Source organism: Sphaerodactylus townsendi, linkage group LG04 (genome assembly GCF_021028975.2).
Source record: "Sphaerodactylus townsendi isolate TG3544 linkage group LG04, MPM_Stown_v2.3, whole genome shotgun sequence".
NCBI classification, from domain to species: domain Eukaryota; kingdom Metazoa; phylum Chordata; class Lepidosauria; order Squamata; family Sphaerodactylidae; genus Sphaerodactylus; species Sphaerodactylus townsendi.
The window spans coordinates 44109933-44133687 of NC_059428.1; the positions used below are offsets into that span (position 1 = coordinate 44109933).

Here is a 23755-nt window from a genome sequence, read left to right on the forward strand (position 1 = left end):
CACTGTATTTGGAATTACTGCAGTTACCTCCTCACCGGCAGGTACCTAGCATTACAGTTTTCCTTGTTTGGTCGATCTGCCAGTTCAGTCAGCCCTATAAGATTGGAACTGAAGTATCCAGATGAAGTGTGAATCTCTTCAAAAGGATGCTCTGTTACTTGACCGACGTGTTTTCCTCTGGGCCTCGAATGTGGCAGTGATGGGAACAAAAGGGTGCTAAGAAAGTTCTCCTGTCATCCTTCTGTAGTTTTCTAGCTGTGGTCTTCTTCTTATCCTTGGTCTCAACCAGGATCTCATCCAGTCTGTCCCCAAACAATCTTTCGCCTTGGAAGGGATCAGTCATCACAACAGACTTGGAGTGAAGGTCTGCTTGACAGGATCTCAGCCACAGAATGTGCCTTGTAGAGGAAGCTGCTGCCACTGAATGAGTTGCAAAAGTTATAGCATTCAGTGATGCCCCTGCTATGGTGATTGTCTTGAGGATGCAATTCACTTCCTCGATTGCCCTTCGACTGTCAGTGAGGATTAGCTACAAGAATCAGGAAATGCATGAACCTCCCCCCAACCAGGTCTTTCATCTCCCTCCATTCATATCCATTACCTTTCCCTTTTCTGTTCCATTCTTTCTTGACTTGGCTCTGGAAAATCCATCCTTTGGGCCCTGTTTAGCAGAACCTTAAAACCTTATCCTATATCTCTTTCTTCTTGAGTCATCATGGGTAGTTCCTTCTAGCTGCCACTGAGAACTAGCAAACTTACTTGCTGATTGCTCATTTCCTAATTTGGGCTTATTTGATTAGTGCTAACTAGATTTTGCAAAGATTTTTTTAAAAATCTTATTACCATATAATCTGTCCTGCATCCATGTCCCCCCCCCTTCTGTTTGTGGGTTCAATAAATATCAAATTTAGTTTAGTATCCCCCTTCCTCATAAATTTACCAATTTTGCCCCAATATTGTATATACACAAACCCGGGTCTCTAGAGCCAGAATCTGGGACCAGCATGGATATTCATTGGGTATACTTTGGTGCTTAAAAATAACTTACATTTGGTTGAATCATTTCAACACTAATAATCGTTTTCATTGCTGGAGCCTCTTGCCCATTGTTTTTGAACCTCATTACGAACAAACCACCTCCAGTGCAGCTTATCAAAACACTCGTTTATTCCAAGTTGTATTTCTCACAGGACAAATATATATATACGGTATATATATACACACACACACGCACACATACACACACACTCAATCAGCCTATGAAATTTGTGATATTTTTTACTAGAATGTATTTACAGATATTTCCCATTCTATTAACCTCACAACAACTAGAACTAGCTATCACTGAGCCTCTCTGTAACCCTTTCTCAACAAGCCATTGGAATGGGTACAGGAAAGATCTCTTATCAATAGACTGCATCCTGTTTAAATAGTATATTCCCTTTATAGAAAGAAATAAGCTACTAACATATTTATTTCACTTATTCAAGGAAGTCTACATAGCACATAAGCTTTTAGACAAAATAATATTACAACTGAAACACATAAGAAAAAGGAACATTCAGCACTATAGGAAAAAGTAACTACAGAATGCATATTTTAAAATAGCAAATTGAAATTACAACTAAAATAGCCAATGAATCACTGGATATTTAACAAGGCACTGGATTAATGTCAGTAGCTCTATATTTTAGTGCAGCCAAGATATATTTGGCACATGTCAGAAGGATGTGATTTCCATTTCCAGACAGAGGATTAAGTGAGTGATAGTCCTCCAAATGGCTGGGAAAAGTTAGAATAGGAGTTATCAGAGAAGGTCTTAAACAGCCATAGAATTTTCATGAAAATAAAATATCACAGGGTTTCAGACACCTTGAGACTGCAAGAACACATCCTTCGACCACAATTACATGTTAGAAACTCTTCCAAAAAGATCAGCAATAGATAATGCATTGAAATGGGCCAGGGAGAAGAGACAGGGAGAAGAGAGGACCATATAGATACTGTCAACAAACTGTCTTGAAAAAGTAAAACCCTCGTACAATAAAGAGCAAATTCATTTGGCAGCTGACAGAAAAGTACACCAGTCTAATAGTTCAAGTTGTTCTTAAGCAGAGTGCAAGCTCTATCAAAGCTTAGCTCGGACAAGCCAGAGAGAAAAACCTTAGTTCTGATATTTTAGAATCCAGAAACTGGCTCCACAGATTTACAGAGGAATCATGGTGTGGCCAAAGCAAAAGGGGAGGTATCAAGGAAAGTGTAAGAACACTCTAAGCTTTGAGGCAGCAAACCAAGTAGAGGTGGCAAGCTGTTTCATTCACAGGACTAATGAAGCCAAACATCTGGGAGTGCAAAACAATGCACAGAGGAAAGACAGTCAGATGGCTTTAATTTTGGAACCAAAAGTTTGGATCCAAACAGGGACTCCATGAGGAAGTTGTGATAATTTATTTAGCCCCCAAACATGAAAACTGATGGGATATGTTGGCCATGATTGATAAAGAATAATATATGGATAGGTGCCATATTAGTATCTGTACTTGCTAAGGTATAGCAGGAATGGAGAGTCCATGAGAGAGAAACATGAAATAATAAGCCTAAATAATTAAACAAACAAACCTGCTCAAGATCATGTTTATGTGCAGAAATTCAGACAAACAATAAAGCAAATTTTAGAGCTCACTGAATGCCCACAACTGATAGGGAAAGTAAAACCATATTATCATCATAGAGAAGATAGACTGAATGACTTGTCAATTTAGGTGCATACGCATAATTTGCAATAATTTCCAAGGAAGATCATACCTGGTCCAAAAGCCCTACCTGGCCCATCTGCTTCCTAAAAACATGTGTTTGGCACCACAAAAGGTGTTAGGTCCCACAAGCACAAAGGCAGAGACCGCAGCACTAGACTAACATAAGGGAATATTTTGAAATTATAAATTCGAACGCAACACTCTGAAGACATATGGAACCAGTATATGGAACATGTATAATCGTAAGATAGGTACAAAGTCTGATCTGAGAACTGTTTTATATATTTTACATTGTCATACATGTAGACACATTTAACTGATCTGAACGCTAAGTGATGATGACAAAGAATCTCAGGTTCCAGGATTCCTCCTTTTGTGGGATATATTGAATGTATCAGCATGGAACAACATACAGACTTTTTACAGATAATTATTTTTTAACAACAACTTTTCATTTGAGTACCAAAAAACAGCTACCACTACACAGGAGAAGATAGATACCCACACATATGGTGAACCACTGCCAGTTAAAATAGACAGTGATGGATTAAGTGAATGAATGGCACAAAGGATCTTCAGGTGAAAGTGCAACCTTCAATTAATTCAATTAAACTATATGCAAAATTAGTGCTATTTCCAGTTTTCCAGTAGAAATACATTTTTCTCCTCTCTTTTAAATAAAAACATCTACTATGTCAACTGCTATGGCCTGATATCCGTCATATTCATGTAAATCAATTTGTTGCCTGAACTGATATTTTCATTGCTCTTTAATCAGTCACAGGACAATCAAATTATTTCTTACCATCACTTCTCTTTTCTCTGCCTTCATTTAGACACAAATATTTTCAGCACAAAGTTATTTCCTAATACTTCTGTATTGAACTCTTAAAACATTTTTTTAACCTTAGTATTTGGATAGTCATATCTCCCAAGCATCCTACAGCAACAGCATTAGATTTTTTTTCCTTCTCTTTAAAATAATGCAATCATAACAACTAGGATTGTTACTACCCAACAAAACTGCATTTAATTCAGCTGTGTTGTTATGGAATATGCATACATACTACAAAAAAAGCATTAAAACTCTACTAATTTTTAACAGGAAATTAACTTGAGACACAAAACAAGCAAAGTGAGAATCAGTTACACTTTCAGGGTCAAGTTACACATCACACTCTGTCCCTGTTCATTTTAAGCCTTTTCTTTTCTCATTACAGTTACTGATACAACTTTTTCCAGGTATGATGATTCTGGGGAAGAAGAAAGCCTTTAATTCCCTCCCCCCAGCCCCCATTGTTTCTCACTTTAAAAAGTCATTCCTGATGGAGGAAAAATATGGACACTGTACATGTACATTTTACGTGGAGGTGACAAAACCAGTTTTGGGACAATGTGTTCTCAATAGAAGATGGGCATAAAAGGATTAGAGATCCTACACACATGCTGCTGTTCTTGAAAAGGCAGCATCAGTTACTGCATTTGTGTGAAAAAAGTATTAAAATGTACACCGAAAGAAGCACAATATGCAGTTTGAGGCTTAACTATCATACTGAGGAAGAACACATTGACAACAGGGCAACAAGGTTTTTTCCAGCTAAGAGTTTGCAATCGTATGAGTTGGCTAATTACTGGTTCAGAGTTTTGTATTTACTTCTTTGAACCATGTTTGTGCATGAAGAATTTGTAAGAGTCCCTACTGGACAAAAGGTTTATATTCAGTTTTGTCTGTGTATAGAAGTGATGGATGGATTTCCAGAACCTTTGAACCTTCAAAGGTTCAGACAGCAGTGCCTTTTTCAGGCTATAATATTCTAGAATGGACTGTTAAAAGAGGTGAGGAGCACCTCCTTTCTACTAGATTTTTTAGGGGACAATGCAAATCCATTTTATTCTGAAGGACTTTTGGCATTTTTGTGTGTGGAGTATTAGTTTTAAAGTATTGACCTTAAGGTTTTCATATACATGTTTGAAGTGTTCTTTATTTGCTAGACTAGTCAGAAGCATTTTACACAGACATACAGATGGCTTTAAGATTTGCTGTAAACCATTTGTGGAGAAAATAAGGTCCACAAATATTTTAAATAAAGGTGTATGCTCCAGCTTTTCTCTTTCCTCCACCCGCCCCCCATAATATTTTTGAGAAACTAGCTGAGATAAATATTTTAATGTTGATCAGTTTAAGAATATAATGTTATTTTCTGACAGTTAACAAATCTAATCATATTCTCCTTTGCCCTTCCTTGCTACTACTTTGTCCTGACTTTTGGACATACAGACTTCCCCTATGACCCTGCTCTAAGCCTTCATTATAATTTTAAGGATCTACTTTGAGCAAAGGCAGAGCAGCACTCTTTCTCAATTCAAAATCAGCTGGAAATAGCAAGATTTAAAAAGAGATTTTATGGTGGAAATTGGATGTAAGCACCACAGCCCTTCTGGGAACAGCAGGTGGAATAATATGACTATCTCTAAAAAAAATCTTGTGTAAGATCAAAGTCTTTGCTTGTCACACTCCAAGGGAGTCCTGCTGACTGTAGAAACTGCATGCTTCTCAGTCCTCCCTACACATAGACTTAGTCGTCAAGCAAGGAGATGAACAAGCCAAGAGTACTCAGTTGCCTAGCAGCAGCTTCAAGAAGGCTCACTCTCAGATGTCTGATGCCTCAGTTTGTCAGGCAAGGGAGTAGGCAAGCAGCCAAGCAATCATGAAAGCACTCAACAGTTTTCAAGAACTGAGCTATGGAGCACATACTACAGCCACTGATCACATATCTTCTCTTGTTTTTCAGTACCTTCAAGAGAGCAGAAGCAAACAGTGATAAAATTCGACCAATACCTAGGAAAGGAATCCCCAAACAGTACACAAGTATATGTTGTGGGTCCCGATCATTCAAAAGCTGCTGTGGAAAAAAGCTGGACAGGCTGAGATGTTCACTATGGAATAAGCAATTGGAGAGTGTCAGCATTAATCCATGTCACCTATTTTGAAGAGGCTTTATTATTTCATAATGGCACCCTTGCTAAAGCTCAACAAACTAGAAACTATCTCTAAAAAATTCTAAACTAATCTCTTCTCCTTAAAACTGACTCAGTTTTACAGAATACAGAAATGGACTACTGGAATGCCACCCAACAACAGAAGCAAGGATTATTCTCTGAACTGAAATTCCTCTAGGTTTCTGCTGGTTTAAATTCTTTGTTTGGGGACTATACAAAATTCCTGATTAACAGCCTCCAAGTGTTTCTGCTTCTCTACTCATAGGCACTACAGTGAGACAATGGTGGTTTCTGCACGGGCTGAAAGCAACGGCTTCAGCCCAGTAAAACACCGTTTTGGCGGGGATCCTTTGCACAGGCGCCGCTGCCAAATTGATGCAGGAGTGCTCTGTGCCCGCCAAAACGGTGTTTTCAAAACTAGCTTGGGGAGTGAGTTTTCCTGCAAACATCGGCTTCCATCTGCTGTCATGCGAATGGCAGTGGGTAGAAGCCGGCGTTTTCCCCTCCCCGGCCCCAAATGCCTCCTTACCTTCTGCTGGCAGCCGTCGCTCTGTTGTTGCTCTGAGGAGGGAAGGGGACATGCCCCCTGGCCTTCGGTGCTTCAGTCGTCACTCTGGCCATAGTGTCCCTGAAACCTCATCAGAGCTAACAGCAGAAATGATAACTACCAGCAAAATGCCGAGGAGAAATCTGGCTGTCGAGCTTGCTCCAACAGCTGCGCATCCTACGGGGCCGTTTGTGCAAATGGCCCCAGAGCCTGAATAGGCATGATTAATGCCGATGCAGGCTCTGTCCCTTGGCTGTGCAGAAACAGCCTTAACTTCTACTATTTTTCTCCAGCACCTCATCCAACAATACCACTGCCAACCCATACAGGAGCAGCAGTGGCGTAGTGGTTAAGAGCAGGTGCATTCTAATCTGGAGGAACCGGGTTTGATTCCCCGCTCTGCCACTTGAGCTGTGGAGGCTTATCTGGGAAATTGAGATTAGCCTGTGCACTCCCACACACGCCAGCTGGGTGACCCTGGGCTAGTCACAGCTTTTCGGAGCTCTCTCAGCCTCACCCACCCCACAGGGTGTTTGTTGTGAGGGGGGAAGGGAAAGGAGATTGTAAGCCCCTTTGAGTCTCCTACAGGAGAAAAAGGGGGGATATAAATCCAAACTCTTCTTCTCAGTGATGTGTAGTTTTGTGCTTCACTGATCTGATATTGTACAATATTGGTGTAGATGAGGGGAAAAATAGGTGCCCTTATTTCATCAACTCAGGATACTATGGAGGTTAGATAGGCAGGGAGCATCCTTGCCAAACACTGGCCATCTTTGATAATACCAAGCCCCTTATCGAACACATCCCATTTGCACTGAAGTAGTGCATTCCTCAAAAATCCTGTTCCAGGTAAAGACTACTGCCAACTGCTACTAACAAACCTCCTCAATACCACACTGTAAATATTCTAGTGCTCATAGAGAAATCATACAAACAGAGTCTGTGCAGACAGTTATTAAATCCATTATCATCCCCTTGAACCTTTTAACATCCACCATTTATATTTATTTATTTATTTATTCGATTTGGTAAACCGCCCTACCCCCAAAGGGCTCAGGGCGGTGCACAACAACAACAATACAATAAAACAAATCGAATAACCCCAGTCAAAATACAAAGCCATAAAACTATAAAACTATAAAACTATAAAACTATAAAATTTACCAGTTCTGCCCAATATCTTGTCAATGGTAACTGATCTCCTACAACAATATGTTCATTATAACTGAATAAAAGCACAAAATATTTATAAACTGTAAAGTTTCTTGATGTCAGAGGCAAAGAGTGAATTCTACTGCACCTATTAATGCAATTCTATCCTCCATTTACACCAGTTGGACTAGGATAAGATAGCAGCTAAATGCTTACATCATAAATCAAGTTACATCAGCATCAGTTATGCTAATGGAGCACACAGAGACGGGTTCAGGGCATACTAGAGGAGGAGCAGGGGTATGGAAAATTTGGTCCTGATCCTGTATTTTCCCACAGAAAAAAGTTCCACCCAAAGTCAGCATCTGACGGATAGGTTAGGGTGAGATATAAATTTAAATGAAGGAATACAAGGATTACCACTCTCAGTCACAACAGAAGATACAAATGATCATGACGTACAACAGCAGTATATACACACACCTGGAAAGATGCCTGTAACTCACTTGATAAGTCACACAGCAGAGGGATACATCACACTTACCACATGTTCTAAGAACTCAGAAATGTGGATTTTGCTGAAAAGTACTAGGGAAAAGGGAACTTTGCACAAGAAGGTACTTCATACAAAACTTAAGCAAGGACCACTATCTTGATAACACATACTAGCAGAGTACATTGTCAACACTTGTCTGCTGTGGAATGCTCTACTTCAGACACAAACACTACCCCGCTTGCCCATCTAGGAATATCTCAAACAGATATCAAGTGACTAGAATGCCGCACGTGGTTTATTCAGCTGTGAACTGGCAAAAAAATTAATTAACTACCAGCTGTACCCCACCTCCTGAGAAGGCACAAGGTGAGAACATCATGTGCAGAAGTAAAGAACTGTTGACCAATAAATTGCACATGAAGTTTAGCTTACACCAGTACTCATGAAGGCACTGAAGCATACAGATCTCACTACTGATGACCATCACACATCCTACCACCACTATATCCATACTAGAGGCTATTTATATAAAGTGAGTCTGTCAGATATCATGGTACTGCCTTATAGGCCTGGAGGCTAAGAAGAAATAGGAACAGCATACAGTACCACTTTCTCATTAATTCACCTCTGATGCCTAAGTATGAGCCCATCATTTTTCACTGCTCTCGCCTTGGCTTTTAAGAGGCAGAGTTCTAACAGATGTAGAGGTTAAGAATATTCCTGAACATCTGCTGCAGTCTGTATATAAGGCCTCAGCAGTGACCACGGGGTTGCAGTCTATCTTGTCCTAGCAAAGTGAATGTAACAGAAATATGAGGCTGATGAGCACTCTCCATCATGCAGTTCCCAGTGGAGCAGGTGCTGTACCAGAACAAAAAAAATCCAGTCCCTTCTCCTTCTATATGACTTTCAGAACTTTCTCCATCACTGATAACTCAGTCAAGTAAACGAACAAAAACAAATTGGATAAGTGACCATTCAAAATGGGAGTTTGTGAAATCACACCACCTTTTTCTACAGTTCCAAACTAACTTAAGCATTTTTCACTTGTGATTCTTATCTCCAATAAGACATGATCCAAGAATTGAATCTGGTCTGCCAAAGTGTAAACTTGGCCGCAGTCTTTTTACACCAGGTAATATGACTCAGATTATCCTACTCATGGCACTATGGCTGGCTAGGGAGGAACCCCCCCCCCCATTACAAAACGCCTCATTATCAATTTCTCTCTTGTCTGGGCCAGTGCCTGCAGGGCTACATGGTGATGAGTGTAATTCTGCAGAGGAGGTCAGATTCTATCCTTCTACAGTCCTTAATTTCTACCTAAACGACTGCCAGCCAGATTTCTACCGCCAAAAGAAAAAAAGGCTTTTTCTCATAGAGATTCTATTATTAATTCACTGGAGGTGAACTCACACTTTCTTAGTTCCTCTAACTCAGGGGTCTGCAACCTGCAGCTCTCCAGATGTTCATGGACTACAATTCCCATCAGCCCCTGCCACCATGGCCAATTGTAGTCCATGAACATCTGGAGAGCCGCAGGTTGCAAACCCCTGCTCTAACTGCCTCCTTGCTGACCTACCAGCACTGACTTACACTAGCATTTGCTCATCCATTCTTGCTTGCCTGGGTAATTCTCTCAGCACATCTCCTCCCCACAGGGCAATGGAGCTAGTCAACTGTTAGGATTGGAATGGCATTCCTTTAATTCCTGCATGCCCTAGAAGTTCTTACTAGAAAAGGCTCCCTTTATTTGCACAGATAATCAGCACCAGCTGCTGCCCACCTAAGTTGGTTCTTGGTGGAGGAATTGTGACAATTTTCAGGCAGTTGTGTCTTTATATATGGCTGTAGACTGAGTAAAGATGCCACTGGAGTTCGTGAACATGACAGTTTCTGCTATGCAGATTATTTTTCTCCTGCAACTAAAACCAGTTTTTGGTCATTGATGGAAGTATAGAACACTGACTATTACACCAGTATCCAAGGCACAACAACTTCATCCCAATGTTAACACCAAGTGTTTTGTGATTCATGTACACTTTTTTAAAAGTTAGAAATTACAAGAAAACCTTTCCATGGCGTATGCTTCAGAGGATTATGGTAATTTCCATTTTCATCTTCCACCCACACATACTACCCACTTTCCTTCCTTAAAAGAAAAACATTCTGTTCACCCTTGTATGTTATCATTGCAAAGAAATGCCTTTAATAATATTTTTTCCAGCTATTAGTCTCCTCAAACAAATTCACAAATATAGGCTGTTGGAAAACAATTTCAAAACCTATACAGTTACCCCACCCCCCAAAAAAACCCTACCAAGCTTCAAAGTTTCTTTTTGGCTGGCACAATGATTAATTCAGCATGTGTTAATTCTGAAAAACGAAAGAAATGGTTCAGACTGCTGGTAAAAATTAGCTCTCACTCCAATAAAAAAACTTAGCACCTCAAAAAGTTGTATATACTAAAATATTCATTTTTCAGTTATAAAACCTAAGTAATTTTCACTTAAACTAAATAGTATATAAGCTACTTGGCCACCAAAGATTAAGGCTAGAAACATGAAAGCTGGGAAAGGGGTTTCTGTTCCCCCCCCCCCACTTGCCACCCCCAGTATTTTTTTCCAACTTTTAAGATTGAACATATACGTTCTCTCTCCCTCTCACACACACACACTCTCTCTTTTGGAATGAGTGGAATTTTTTCAAGACAATATGTGCAGCATGAAAGTTATAAGACAATTTACATTGTCCTAAATTGTACAATTTACAATGATGATTCCTATATAATCCAGATATTTAAGATGTGTCAAATGCAAATAATTTTGGCAACAATTATATCAAAATGTGTTTGATAATACTAAACAGTTCCATGTTTAGTATTATAAAGCTTACCTTGTTATCCAAATATGCTTGTCTGTTCTAGCAATAATACTTTCCAATTTCTACCAAGTTTGTTTTCCAGTTTCAGCTTATATTTTTCCTACTTCTAAGACATTCCTACTTCTAAGACATTTCCTACTTCTAAAAAATTAAGACACTTTTCCTAAGATAGAAAATATTTCCAGTGGATATTTCAAATTTGGCTTGTAGAAAATGAACACATCTATATTTCTAAAATCTACAGGTATGAGTTTTATACTCCAGCTAAATTATCACTATGATGTTAAAGCAGCAAAACAAGTTTCTTTAAGACTATAAGAACAAGCCTGCTGGATCAGACCAGAGTCCTTCTAGTCCAGCACTCTGCTACTCGCAGTGGCCCACCAGGTGCCTTTGGAGCTCACATGCAGGATGGTGAAAGCAATGGCCTTCTGCTGCTGCTGCTGCGCCTGAGCACCTGGTCTTCTAAGGCATTTGCAATCTCAGATCAAGGAGGATCAAGATTGGCAGCCATAGATCAACTTCTCCTCCATAAATCCGTCCAAGCCCTTTTTAAAGATATCCAGGTTAGTGGCAATCACCACCTCCTGTGGCAGCATATTCCAAACACCAATCACACATTGCGTGAAAAAATGTTTCCTTTTATTAGTCCTAATTCTTTCCCCCAGCATTTTCAATGTATGTCCCCTGGTTCTAGTACTGTGAGAAAGAGAGAAAAATTTCTCTCTGTCAACATTTTCTACCCAACAACAATTTCATATCCCCCCTCAATCATATCCCCTTCTTTGGCAGGCAAGCATGTACTGCATATTTAAATTTTTGTCCAATGTTTAATTCCCCCTGACAAAAAAATTAACATGACCTGTTGTCTTTTTCCATGAAAACAAAGTTACTTGCAGATCTGATTCAAAATCTTCCAGACTATCTATATCTATAAACACGAAATACCACTGACTGACTCACCAAAAGAACTCAACACCCACCAAACTTACAAAATTGAAATTTGGCACACCGGTTCATTATGTGGTTTAGGTGCGCACTAAGAAAGGATTTTTCAAAATATTCAGTTTTACTCGAGTTATTACACATTTACTGTTTTAACTGCTCATCTCTGGCCATCTGCACGAACATTCTAAGGGCAAACCAGCCCCTCAGTCCATAGACGTGCTGCACGAACATTCTAAGGGTGACAGTTAAACACCACCAGCTTCAACAAACAGGCTGCAAAAAAGCATGCTGAAAGTCACCCCGCAGTTAACAAACAGGCTGTGAAAAAGTACTCCTCCACCCACCCTCACATTAACACCGCTACAGCCAAATACAATCAAAATAGATTACAAACCACACTATCACCTTAGACTACTAAACATTTGTCGGGTTTTGCATATGGACATCAGATTGATTACTGTGCAGACAAGTTTACTGCTCTCAGCTTCCGATCACCTTGTTCTTGGTGTCGTGCTCTGAAGTGGCAGAATGAGTCCCCAGGAATGTGCTGCAGTGGCGGTACAGTCCAGCTCCCTGCCCTTCAACCCTACCCTGAACCTCTTCACAGTCTTCTCACTCATCAGCATCCAATGGCAGAACACTTCCTTTCTGCATCCCGAAAATACAATGGCTGCTTCCACATGACGTCTTTTGGAGCCCACCAGGTGAAAGAGAGCAATAACACATTGCATTAGAAAAAGACAACTACAGGAAGCTGCTGCAAAATATGCAGAAACAAACCCATCAGTCCACAGACAGGCTGTGAGGAAATATGCTGCATGTCATCCCAAAGTTCACAAACAGGCTGTAAAGAAGTATGCTGAATGTTACCCCAAAATTCATAGAGAGCCTGTGATGAAGTATACGTAGCGAAGCACGGGTGCCCTGCTAGTTTTATATAATGCTGAATGAGACACATCTGTCTCACCTGAAGACAATGCATGTTAAGAAGGTGTGGCAAGCACACCTCCATCAGAAGCAATTCAAATGCCACCTGCAGGTTAATTGTTGCTTTAGGAAGGAAATATAATTGCTTCTAAAGTAACTGGCAAATACACTCAAGAGTCCAATTACGAAGTGATGTGTGATTCACTATACATTAAGAGCAAACATAGTGTATCAAAATAGTTCATATATACAAATACCGCAGACATGTATAAAATGAAAGCCAGTGGGATTTAGTAGAATGCCGGACTAGGACTAGCGACACTTAAGTTCAAATATCCATTCTTCCATGAAGTCTGATGGGTGATCTTAAATCAGACATTCCCTTCCCCAACCTATTTCATTTGGCTATTACAAAGATAAAATGGAGGTGGGACAACAATGTATATTAAAGGAAGGACAGGGAAAATGTAATAAAACACTTAGTTTATGATCTCTCCCACCCAATATCCAACCTAATAAAAGAGCTTTTAGAACTAAAAAGCCTACACACTATTCTGTGTTATTTTGCTTGTTTCTAATAAAAACATTACATATTTTAATATGCCTTTGTAGAAAAATAAAATGTAAAATAAAGATGTGACTGAACTGTTCAAACATTAAAATGTTCTCTTACCTGTCCTGAGATTGCTCCTCATACATCCGCTCTTTCCCCTCTTTAAAAAGTCTTATAGCCCGTTTTGATTTTTTCATGAGACTGTCAATGTAGATTTTAAAATATTCATTTTCACTGAGCTGTGCAAGTTTCTGGTTGTCATCATACTTGTTCAATATAAGTCGCAAGTGTTGATAGGTGTCTGGCAAAATGTCAAGTATGTAAGGAGGACTGTTCTTCAACTGAAGTTTAGGATTCTGACAAAGTCTTACCTAGAAGCAAAGAACCATTCACATAAAAATCACATAAGACAAAGTTGCATACCAAAAGGATTGCAGGTGGAATCATACTCCTATGCCATAAAATTATTGAACAGTTAACTATATTGTCCCCAGAAAAGCCATCTGTAATGATGTAACAATGAGGTTTCTATACAGATTTATGGCATAGAATGAAAACATAATCAAGAGCCCTTGAGGGGAAGGGCAGTATATAAGTCTGATTATAAATAAAAATAAACAAACAATTTTATAAAATCAGAAACAATTTCTGAAAGCTACTAGCATTTTAAACCTATAATACTGTTAAGCACCTATAATATTGTTTTGCTGTGGTTAGAAACAATAATAAGTGCAGGCTCCAAAATCTCTACATTTTAAACACTTTATGCTTAATTTTTTTTTACAAAGCTGTCATGCCTCCTTTCCAAAGACCACCTTAAGAATGTTCATAATAAAATGAAAACAAAACAAGCCAATAAAAACAAATCAGCATAAACCAAACACTGAGCAGTAAAATTCAAAAAAGGAGACCTCAGGTTTGAAGCAAACCATGAAATGGCTAAGAAAGAGATGAAACAGTTAAACACTTAGAAATAGCTAAGAAAGAGATGAAACACCAAGTTAAATAAGTTTTGGACTGGTGACTAAAAGGGAGTAAGGTAGATGCCAGATGTGCCTCCGGGAGGACATTCCCAAAGGTGCCATCACTGGAAAAAGTCCCATCTCTGATTGTCTCTTCTCTGCAGGTGACAGCAGATTACCACAATACGACACTGTATCATTGTTCTGCATTCCATGAAGCACTCTAACCTCAAATGGTGGTAAACAATTGAAAGAGCCTCTTGATATTGAGAGAAAATGTTTGTTCACATTTTTACAACAAAAGTTCTATCTCTTCAGATTACCCCATCTGTATTTGAATCTACCAGCATATCTGATATGGGGAGAAGCATGGATTGCTGGACTTTTTATTTTATTTTGCATGACTGTTACAATGGTTTCAGAAGAATCTGTGTATTCAGCTGAAAGAGCCAAAAGCTAGTGCATCAATCAGAATATGACATCAACATGTTGTCCAAGTGTGCATATACTCTGATCAAAGGAGCATCTTCCCTCTAGGTGTCAGAAGTCTATACACATCAGTACTTAGGGCAAATATTATTGGTATTGAATTGCCTAATGTATATCAGGGGCCATGAGTTGATTTGACGTCTCATAACAGTATGCAGACTCTAAGAATACATAGACATGGATTTAAAGTTAATAAATTTTTTAAAAGAATCATGGCAAAGGGAATTAGCAAAATGAATAGAGTTTAAAAAACACACGTACACACTAAAAAGGTGTTCTACAGATCCTAACATGCTAAATTATAACCCAAGCAAAGGACATGAACTTAGAGATTCTAAAGAGAAAGGGGGGGGGGGGCAGAGAAGAAGAGAGACTGGTCCAGTGACTGAAGTCCAGTGAGGTTTATCAGTAAGATGACAAAGCCACTGAAGTGACAGCACGATGAAAGAGCGGAGTGTATTATTTTTTGCAAATGCCTGCCTTGGAATGGCACAGCTGATGCAAAGTCTCACACACCTTCCCCCCATGACAAGCTTCCACCCAGGTGTTCTGTGCCAGTAGTTGGAGCCCACTAGAGAAATGAGATCCAACAGCTGGAACATGAACTGATATTCCTGCCACTATCTTTGTATCCCAAAAGAGTGAAGTCAGAGATAGAAATACAATGATTCCCAAAGCAGACTGGATTGGAATCAAAAGTTTCAGACGTTTGTTGGTAGATCAGAAAGAAAACAAGGAAAGGGGAGCTAGGAATATGTCTTTGATAAAGTTTGTGGCCCAAATGGAATAACAAGCTTAGGCTGTATGGTCACTATTTGTTTGGGTTTAATTCCAAAGAAAAATGTTGTGTGGGAAATAAATGTATCAAAATCAGAGACTGATGAGTTGATATGTCCTTGATAGCTGATAAGACTGATCCTGTTGGTGTTTGTAGAACACTGAATGTAATTAACTGAGACACTATTATTACCTTTAAATGGGGTGGGGGTGAGCTCATTTGCATTTGCCTTTTCTGGAGGAAACAGAATTACATTATCTCTTTCAAGGGATTTGAGTTGCTGTGCAGTGTTTCTTTTTGGTGCCCAGATAATATTTCAATCTTCTATTTTAAACTTTGGTAGAGGTCAAATTAAGAAATATAATAAAAAGGATGCATAGCCTTTCTGGTGGATTCGTGAAGGAATCCCATGTACTTTAGCACTGCTCACAGAGTAATAAATAGTTCCAAATGAGCTAAGATAAGTAGCTGTCAGAAATCATCATTATAGTTTACTGGAGCACATAGGACTGGATTGAATACATAACAAAGACCCCCAACAGTCATGGTTTATAGAGGTGCTCTATCTCAGATCCCAGACTCAAAGTCCTTATTTGAGGTCCCCTAAATGTGCAGCTGGTTGCTGAGAATGCAAAAAGTCCACACAAGTTTACACCTGATAACTCTGACAACAGAAGAATAGCCTCATGACTGATAAGAAGCACTGTGGATGATATACTGTTTTGGAGATAGAAGATGTTATGGATACAGAGATGTTCCCTTGATGCCGAAATACATAACGAATGAGGTTAAAATTAAGTCCATGTCTCAGTCCCTATCTCTAAGGAAGGGATTCCCAAAGTGGCGCCATGGCACCTGCTGGCACTTCTTATTGTACTCACCAAGTATTTTAAGAAATTGTGAGGGAGAAGACCAGTCTTTTACTCAGCAAGGCTTCTAATTGGCCACAGAGATTAGATTGGCTCTGTAGATTTTTAAAATGTTGCTTTAGCGACAACTGCAACTGTAGAACAAGGACCTTCACAGTCTGATGGTAAGCTGCAGCAGCCATTTTGTGGCTGACTATTCCTGTAGAAGTCATTTGTGGTAGCTATTTGTGGCTGTACCGACTACACTACGTCAGAATTCCAGAGGTGCCCACAGGCTCAGAATGGTTGGGGACCCCTGCTCGACGGTGGGGGAACCACTACGCAACCATCCCTGACCAAAGGAAAGGTAGAAAAAGCCCAGGAGAAAGCTGGTTAAGGCCCAACTGCTTTGAGGGTATCTTGCTGCAATTTGAGGTCCCTGAAGTCCAACCCCACTCTGTCCTCCCTTCCCCCTAAAACTTCAGGAGTCTGAAGGTTGAGAGACTCATGAGCTTCTGGCTGTTTTGTCTTTATTCCTGATACATATAAAATTGCTTTTGTTTGATAGGGAACTGAACTGTAACTAGAACAGTAGGAGGTTGATAGGGAAGCAGCATTGCTATTCAGAGTAACTAACATACATTAACCTTTCTTTCATATTTGTAACCTTTTTTCCCCAAGTATACCGGTACTTGCAGTGCTCAGTGATATGCTATATTCTTTTATCTACTATCTAGTATATCTTCTGCCAGGACTACTTTACTGTAGATTTATATCTTATTTGCTTATGTACTGTCTGTTTATGCATCCAGTATTATCTGCTGTTAACCATACACATTTTTAGACATTTCTATATCCATGATTTTTACAATTTATTTTGTATTTTACAATTTATTTTGTATTTTACAATTTATTTTGTATTTTACAATTTATTTTGTATTGTGCAGGTTGCTTTAATAGTTTTCAATGACACCTTCCAATAATAATTTTAAAGTAATCTTCAGGAGAACTGAGTTTTCACTAAAATGCAACTTATCTTCTTTGTTGGTATTTTTTTGTTCCATGATACATTTAATTTTCTTCACCGAAATAAATGATGTAAGCAGCATCCAGCAACACAGAAATACCGTAATGTTGATATAAGAATAATAAGGAGAGCAAGTTACTAAATGGTTACAGAATAAGTAATGATCTACAATCAACAAGCATCTGTCCACTACTTTCAAAGTAATACACTCGGAAAGTTGAACTTAACAGCATACACGAAGACATGAGTATTATAACTTGCCACAGAACATAAACTTTGTTGGGAAAAAAGCACAATTCCAAGAATTTATTTTTAAGAGTATAGTTAGAAAATGACAAGCTTTAAACTTTTCATCTCATGCTTCCCTAGGGTTGTTATGTTTAATTCAAATGTACAGTTAAACATAAGTAGTACAACTAAACCAAGTATAGCTATATTCTACCAATAAAGGTGGACATTATCTTCCTGCATGGAATTGTGCAGACACTCCATGGCTAGGCTTCTCTTAGCCATTTCACGTATGCCAGTGGTGGCGAACCTTTGGCACTCCAGATGTTATGGACTACAATTGGCCATGCTGGCAGGGGCTGATGGGAATTGTAGTCCATAACACCTGGAGTGCCAAAGGTTCGCCACCACGGACCTATACCATGAAGAACTAAGCCTTTAAAATAGGACATCTTTGTTATGTGTCTAAAAGGAGGTATCAACTCTGAGAACGAAGGAAATTAAGGATTTAAAATGCTTCTACTTTAAAAAGTGCTAGTTTATCCTAATGTGTAGCTTAGGATATGAGTTATGACTAAAAAGACTGTGTGTCTACTGTTCATGCATATTCTTTTTTATCTGTTTACTAGCAGGGCCCAGCCACGCGTTGCTGTGGCTTATTGTGGAGAAATGGGAAAGGAACAGTAGCAGCAAATCAATTGCAGAGGCCAGCAGTACGTGCTCATGCAAACACGCAGCCTGATACTGTGCAATGTCATTGATGTGTGTGCCCGCATTCCTTGGAGGGGGGATGGAAAAGTACCCCTCACACACATCTAGGCTGGCTGGTCATGATCCTTTACCTGAGAGTAAGTTTGGTTGGTGGCAATGGGTGTCGCTTCTGAGGAAACCCTCTGAGGGGCGCAACGCAGCCATTCAAAGTATGTCACGGTTGCTGTACCGAGCTTACTCCTGAGTAATGTGTGCCTGGTTTTCTTAACTGTAACCGCAGTATTCAGGGAATCTAGGCTGGCTGGGCCCTCCCTCCCGTCCCTTGCATGTCGCCCCTCACTCTCTTCTCTCCCTCACTTCTCTTCCCTTGCATGCCACCCCTCCCCCTCCCTCCCTTCCCTTTCTCTCTGCTAGGGGGGGTGCGTCATATCAATATGCTGGGCCCCCTGCCTCCCCTCCCTTGCATGCCACCCCTCACTCTCTCCCCTCTCTCACTTCTCTTCCCTTGCATGCCTCCCCCTCCATCCCTTCCCTCTCCCTCCCTCTCTTCCCTTGCATGCCACCCCTCCCTCTCCCTCCCTTCCCTCTCCCTCATGCGTATGTGTGTGTATGTGTTTCACTTCCACTCAAGTTACTGCCTATGTACTGTTTCCACTGCTCATATCTGGCCATCTGAGCGAACATTCTAAGGGTGACAGTTACACACAGTTACACACAGGCAGCTGCATGTCCTTCACCATGGAGCACCAGGAAAAAGGTGTTTTACCTGGGCCAGGTGTGAAATTTCAGATATGTGAACATGTAAAAACACTCTCACCTGGCTGACTGTAGCGGCTGGGAATTTTCAGAGGAATTGGCCCAGCAGTTACTGAGGTATACTATCATCAACAAAAACACTGTTAGCTTTTTATATACATAGATTAAACTTTCTTACATTCTGAATGCCCGAAGTTTGATATCTGTACCCCAACCATTAATAATTTGGTCCTGCTTCCTAAAGAGTGGTAACAGAGAAAGGCAGTGAGAGAGAGGTGACCATCTGCACAATGAAAAAGATCATCCCCACAATAGCTACATTGGGGGAGCAGCAACGAGGCGGAACATGAAAGCAGCAAAAAGTGTTAGTTCTTTTAGCAGGAGATACTACTCCAAGTGAGGTGACAGCAGTAGCTACTACCTACAGAACAGGAAGCACACCTCAAAGTAAGGAAAAGGGGTGCTTATAGGCAAAGATCTTTAAACAAATAGGAAAAGAGCTTTTAAGGCAGCTTCTTAATACAAGCTATAAAATTTGAATGGCTTGAAGCTCAAATCAATTATTGACCTAAATAAATTTATATAAATGTGAGCCCCAGTATGGATACTTTCAACCATGCAAACCGAAGATCACAACGATAGAGAAAGACACTAAGTATGCTTACTGGTAAGCAATCCAACTTCATTCCATATTATGCGTAGTACAGTATGTAGAGAGCCTTGATGTGAACATTCAGATTGTTAAAGCCAAGTAACTATGATATCATTTCTGAGAAAATTCAAAGTCTGAATTACATTCCAAACCAAAAATACAGTTCTTTTTACAAAGAGAAAGGAAGAGAAAAAGAGCATTCTACTCCATAATGGAACGTAAATGCAAAAATGAGCCTTTAATGAAGATCTTTAATGAAGGGAACCTTCAAAGTCTTGTGGGGTGGCACCTAACTTTCCCCTCTTTCCTCCTCCCCACACTATTCGTTCTTTCCCTACCCTATCAGCCCTCCCATCTATGTCCCTGCCTCATTCATTCCTTTTCAGTCATTCACCAACCTAATTTTTATCTGCTCTATTTCTTATTTATTTATTTCCAGTTTTAGCCCACCTTTCTCCACAGTGGGGAATTTAGCAGCTTACATTATTCTTCTCTTGTCCTTTTTATTCAGACAGCAACCCGCGCCCGTTCCACACTGGCCAAAAACAGCGGCATGGGGACAGTAAAAACACTATTTTGGGAGAGAACTTGGCACAGCCACCACTGCTGAAACGAAGCTGCGACATCCTATTTCTGCTCCGGCTGCACTTCCGGGTTTTTTTTTTTTAAAAAAATTCCTGCATAGTCACGCAGGTGCAAAGGGTTGTCTTGGGGGATGTGTGGCTGTGGGGGTTCATGTGTGCATTCCTGAATAGCTACATAGAAATGGGCGACCAACTAAAAACAACACCACACTTCCACGCAAAGGCCTGCGGCCCAACCAATTCACATGCTGTCCATGGGATGCCCATCCATGCAAACGCCCTGAGGCAGCAGTGATTCCATCTACACCGACTGCACTTCGCTTTTATTGGCCCGTGCGGAACAGGCCTCAGTGAGTTTTCACAGCAACATGGGGATTCAAACGTGGCTCTCCCAGATCCCACCCTAAACACTATATATCACTGGTTTTCATAAGGTTGAACAGAATCAAACAGTTAGAACTAGTTGAGTCATGAAAGTCAGGGGATATCAAGTCACCCAGAGGTTGCTGCCAGACCTTTCCCTGAATTGCAAATAAACTCTGCATGACAGAGTTCTGCCCTCTAGAGAAAATGGCTATTTTGGAGAATGGACTCTATGGCATTATATTCTGCTGAGGCCTTTCTGCTTGCCATACCCTGCCTTTCTCAGGCTCCACCACAAAACAGCCAGCATTCCCAACCTGGACCTGGCAACCCTACTCAGGCCTGGGACAAATGAGTCGAAAAATGCTCTGGAAAGAACCTTTCCCTCTCCCCTTCCATGAAATGCTGTGGTTACCTAAAAACACCAGCTGGGGTTGTAACCAACAGTAAGCTGTTGGTTACAGCTACAGGTGCTCCTTTTACCCTATTGTTAGCCACCTGGGCTCCACTATGGTGATAGGGGGATATGAACTGAAATAATAAATAAATATCACTCCTGCTTTATGTATTTTTTAAAACGTTTCAGATTTTTCTGCAAACCCAGGAAGTTTTCAGCTTTGTAGAAAGATCTTGCACATATGGCATCTGATTGCCATATCCTCAGATTTGGCTAAATTGAAAACTGACATAACCAACCAATTTTATGAGAAGTTCAGACAAGTATACAAATCGAAAATCCAGACGTAAACACAGAAAATGTCTCTCTGCATTAAAAAAAATCTGTTGAGGATGTCCACATGGCAAATGCTGGTGTTCCAGTTTAAAGACTTATGAACCAGCATGGTGTAGTGGTAAAGAGTGGTGGACTCTAATCTGGACAATCGGGTTTGATTTCATCACTCCTCCACATGAATGGCAGACTCTAATCTGGTGAACCATGTTGGCTTCCCCATTCTTACACATGAAGCCTGCTGGGGGACCTTGGGCTAGTCACAGTTCTCTCTGAACTCTCTCAACCCCTCTACTTCACAAGGTATATGTTGAGGGAAGAGGAAGGGAAGGAGTTTGTAAACAGCTTTGAGACTCCTCACAGGTGAGAAAAGCAGGGTATAAATCCAAATTTCTCCTCCTCCTCTTCTCTTTTACTCAAACCTTGGCTGTGTACTGGTAAATTTTACATTTCACAGAAAGACGAAGCTGAAGCAATACACACTTTCACAACATTAATGTAGGTAGAATTTCACTATTCAATATAGACGTATTAAAACGAACAACATTGAAAAGTCAATGTTCTGTATAATCAACATATTAATATTGATCATGCATGTTAGGGTGGCAATTCTAAAAACACTATCATAGTGTTTGGAGATTCTAGCAGGGGAGCACAGCTATCATATACCTTTGATCAATGGTGGTCCTCTTCCATTGAGTGGGCAGCTTCAGGAGGGATGTACATGGAGCGGTGAGGAAGGCAGGATATGCCGCCTAGTCAGCCAGGTCAACCAAATCAACACTGGTGAACCATGGGGTGGCAGATGTCACAGCCAGATCCATAAAAGTGGGGACATCTGGATTGTTAACATAGGAGATTTCAATCCTCAGATGAGTTAAATAGGGGAGTGTTTTATCTCTCCTGCTTCTTAACCTATACCTCAATGGCAAGTTTGACAAGACTAGAGTTTATCTCACACTCACGTGGCCAACAGAAAATATCTATTCTAATGTATGTTGATGACATGGTCCTTCTGTCTCTTACATGAGTTGCCTTATGGGGATGCTGCACAAGCTTACTTACATCGTAAAGAAGAATCTTTATGTATCACTATGAATAAAATGACAGATTTTGGAAAGAAATTCCTCAAGTTTCAGTGACATATACTCAACACTCAAATTGATCAGTGCTGCAGCTACAAATATATTGGGGTAATATTCTCAGAACGGCTTTCTTGGAAGGCTCACATGGGGATTTCAAAGTCCCGTCTATAAGATGGAATGGGGCTATCCTTAAGTTCTGTCACTCAAAAGGTGGCTTCTTGCTCTAAAGTCACTGCCCAACTTCTATATGGAGCCAAGATCTACATGCAATATCAAGCCCAGAGATAATACACATTTCTTTGTAAGGAGAAGTTTGATCATATCTCAGGGAACTCCAACTGCACTGCTGGGAGATTGAACTGAATTGCCTTCTATTAGAGTTTGTGTCCAAGTTGCTTTAATTAATTAAGGGGGAAGCTGAAGAATTCTCCCTCTAGTCATCTTTCTAAGCAGCGCTTTATCCAGCTCCAGAAAGATACCTTCTGGGTTGATAGTTATCACAGACTCTTCAGCCATTATCCAACACCTGTTGATGCCCAGGGCTTTCCTCTATATTGGTTTAAAACTCAGGATCAGATATATAATATAGATGATGGCTTAAATAGGGGTATTATCATTACCTCCAGATTTTCCCCACTGTTTAAACTGCTAAAACAGAATCACACCACAGCTTCTTATTTGTCCATCATCACCCTCCATAAACTCAGAGAAGCCTTTTGAAGCTCTCAGTTTTCAAACAATGACAACTGCAATGTTACTGGGCCGTTATCAGAATTCACCAATTGCCCAACAAATATGTCTCTTTAGAGCCCTGGAATTAGAGGACCTTCCCCATACATCCTGTCCTGTATACTCAATTCTTAGAACCAAGTTTCTTGGAGTAGGCTAGCTCTGCATTCAGTGGGAGATACAGTGGGAGATACCTTTCATCCAATAAGAATCATTATGTAACATATATAATGTCATTATATGTACTGGGAACCAAGAAGATCTGTGCTGAATTCTCAGCTGCTTTAATCCACGTGATAGCTCGGTTCTGACAATTTTAATACTGCTTTTAATTCTGCTGAATTATCTTTTATTGTTATATGTACTACCATCTCTGCAATTGTTTTGTTATATTGTTATGGCCTTTGGTCTCATACAATAAAATTTATCTACCTACCTGCCACTGTCACAGAAGTATAATCAACTAAATACAATTGAATTTCCTTCTGAGAAAAAGTATGCAGATTGCTACCTAGCACATGAAGAGCCAGTGAATCAGACTTTGGGACAGG

General features: G+C 40.1%; 1 protein-coding gene across 3 annotated transcripts in view; it reads right to left on the reverse strand.

Annotated features, from left to right (window-relative positions):
* The window catches only part of CBLB (Cbl proto-oncogene B), an 85003-nt gene that overhangs the window by 56335 nt on the left and 4913 nt on the right, over nt 1-23755 (reverse strand). For all 3 annotated transcript variants that reach the window (XM_048493603.1, XM_048493602.1, XM_048493604.1), the window contains one exon: nt 13383-13633. In XM_048493603.1, the coding sequence (XP_048349560.1) occupies nt 13383-13633 (251 nt within the window). The remainder of the gene's footprint in view (nt 1-13382; nt 13634-23755) is intronic.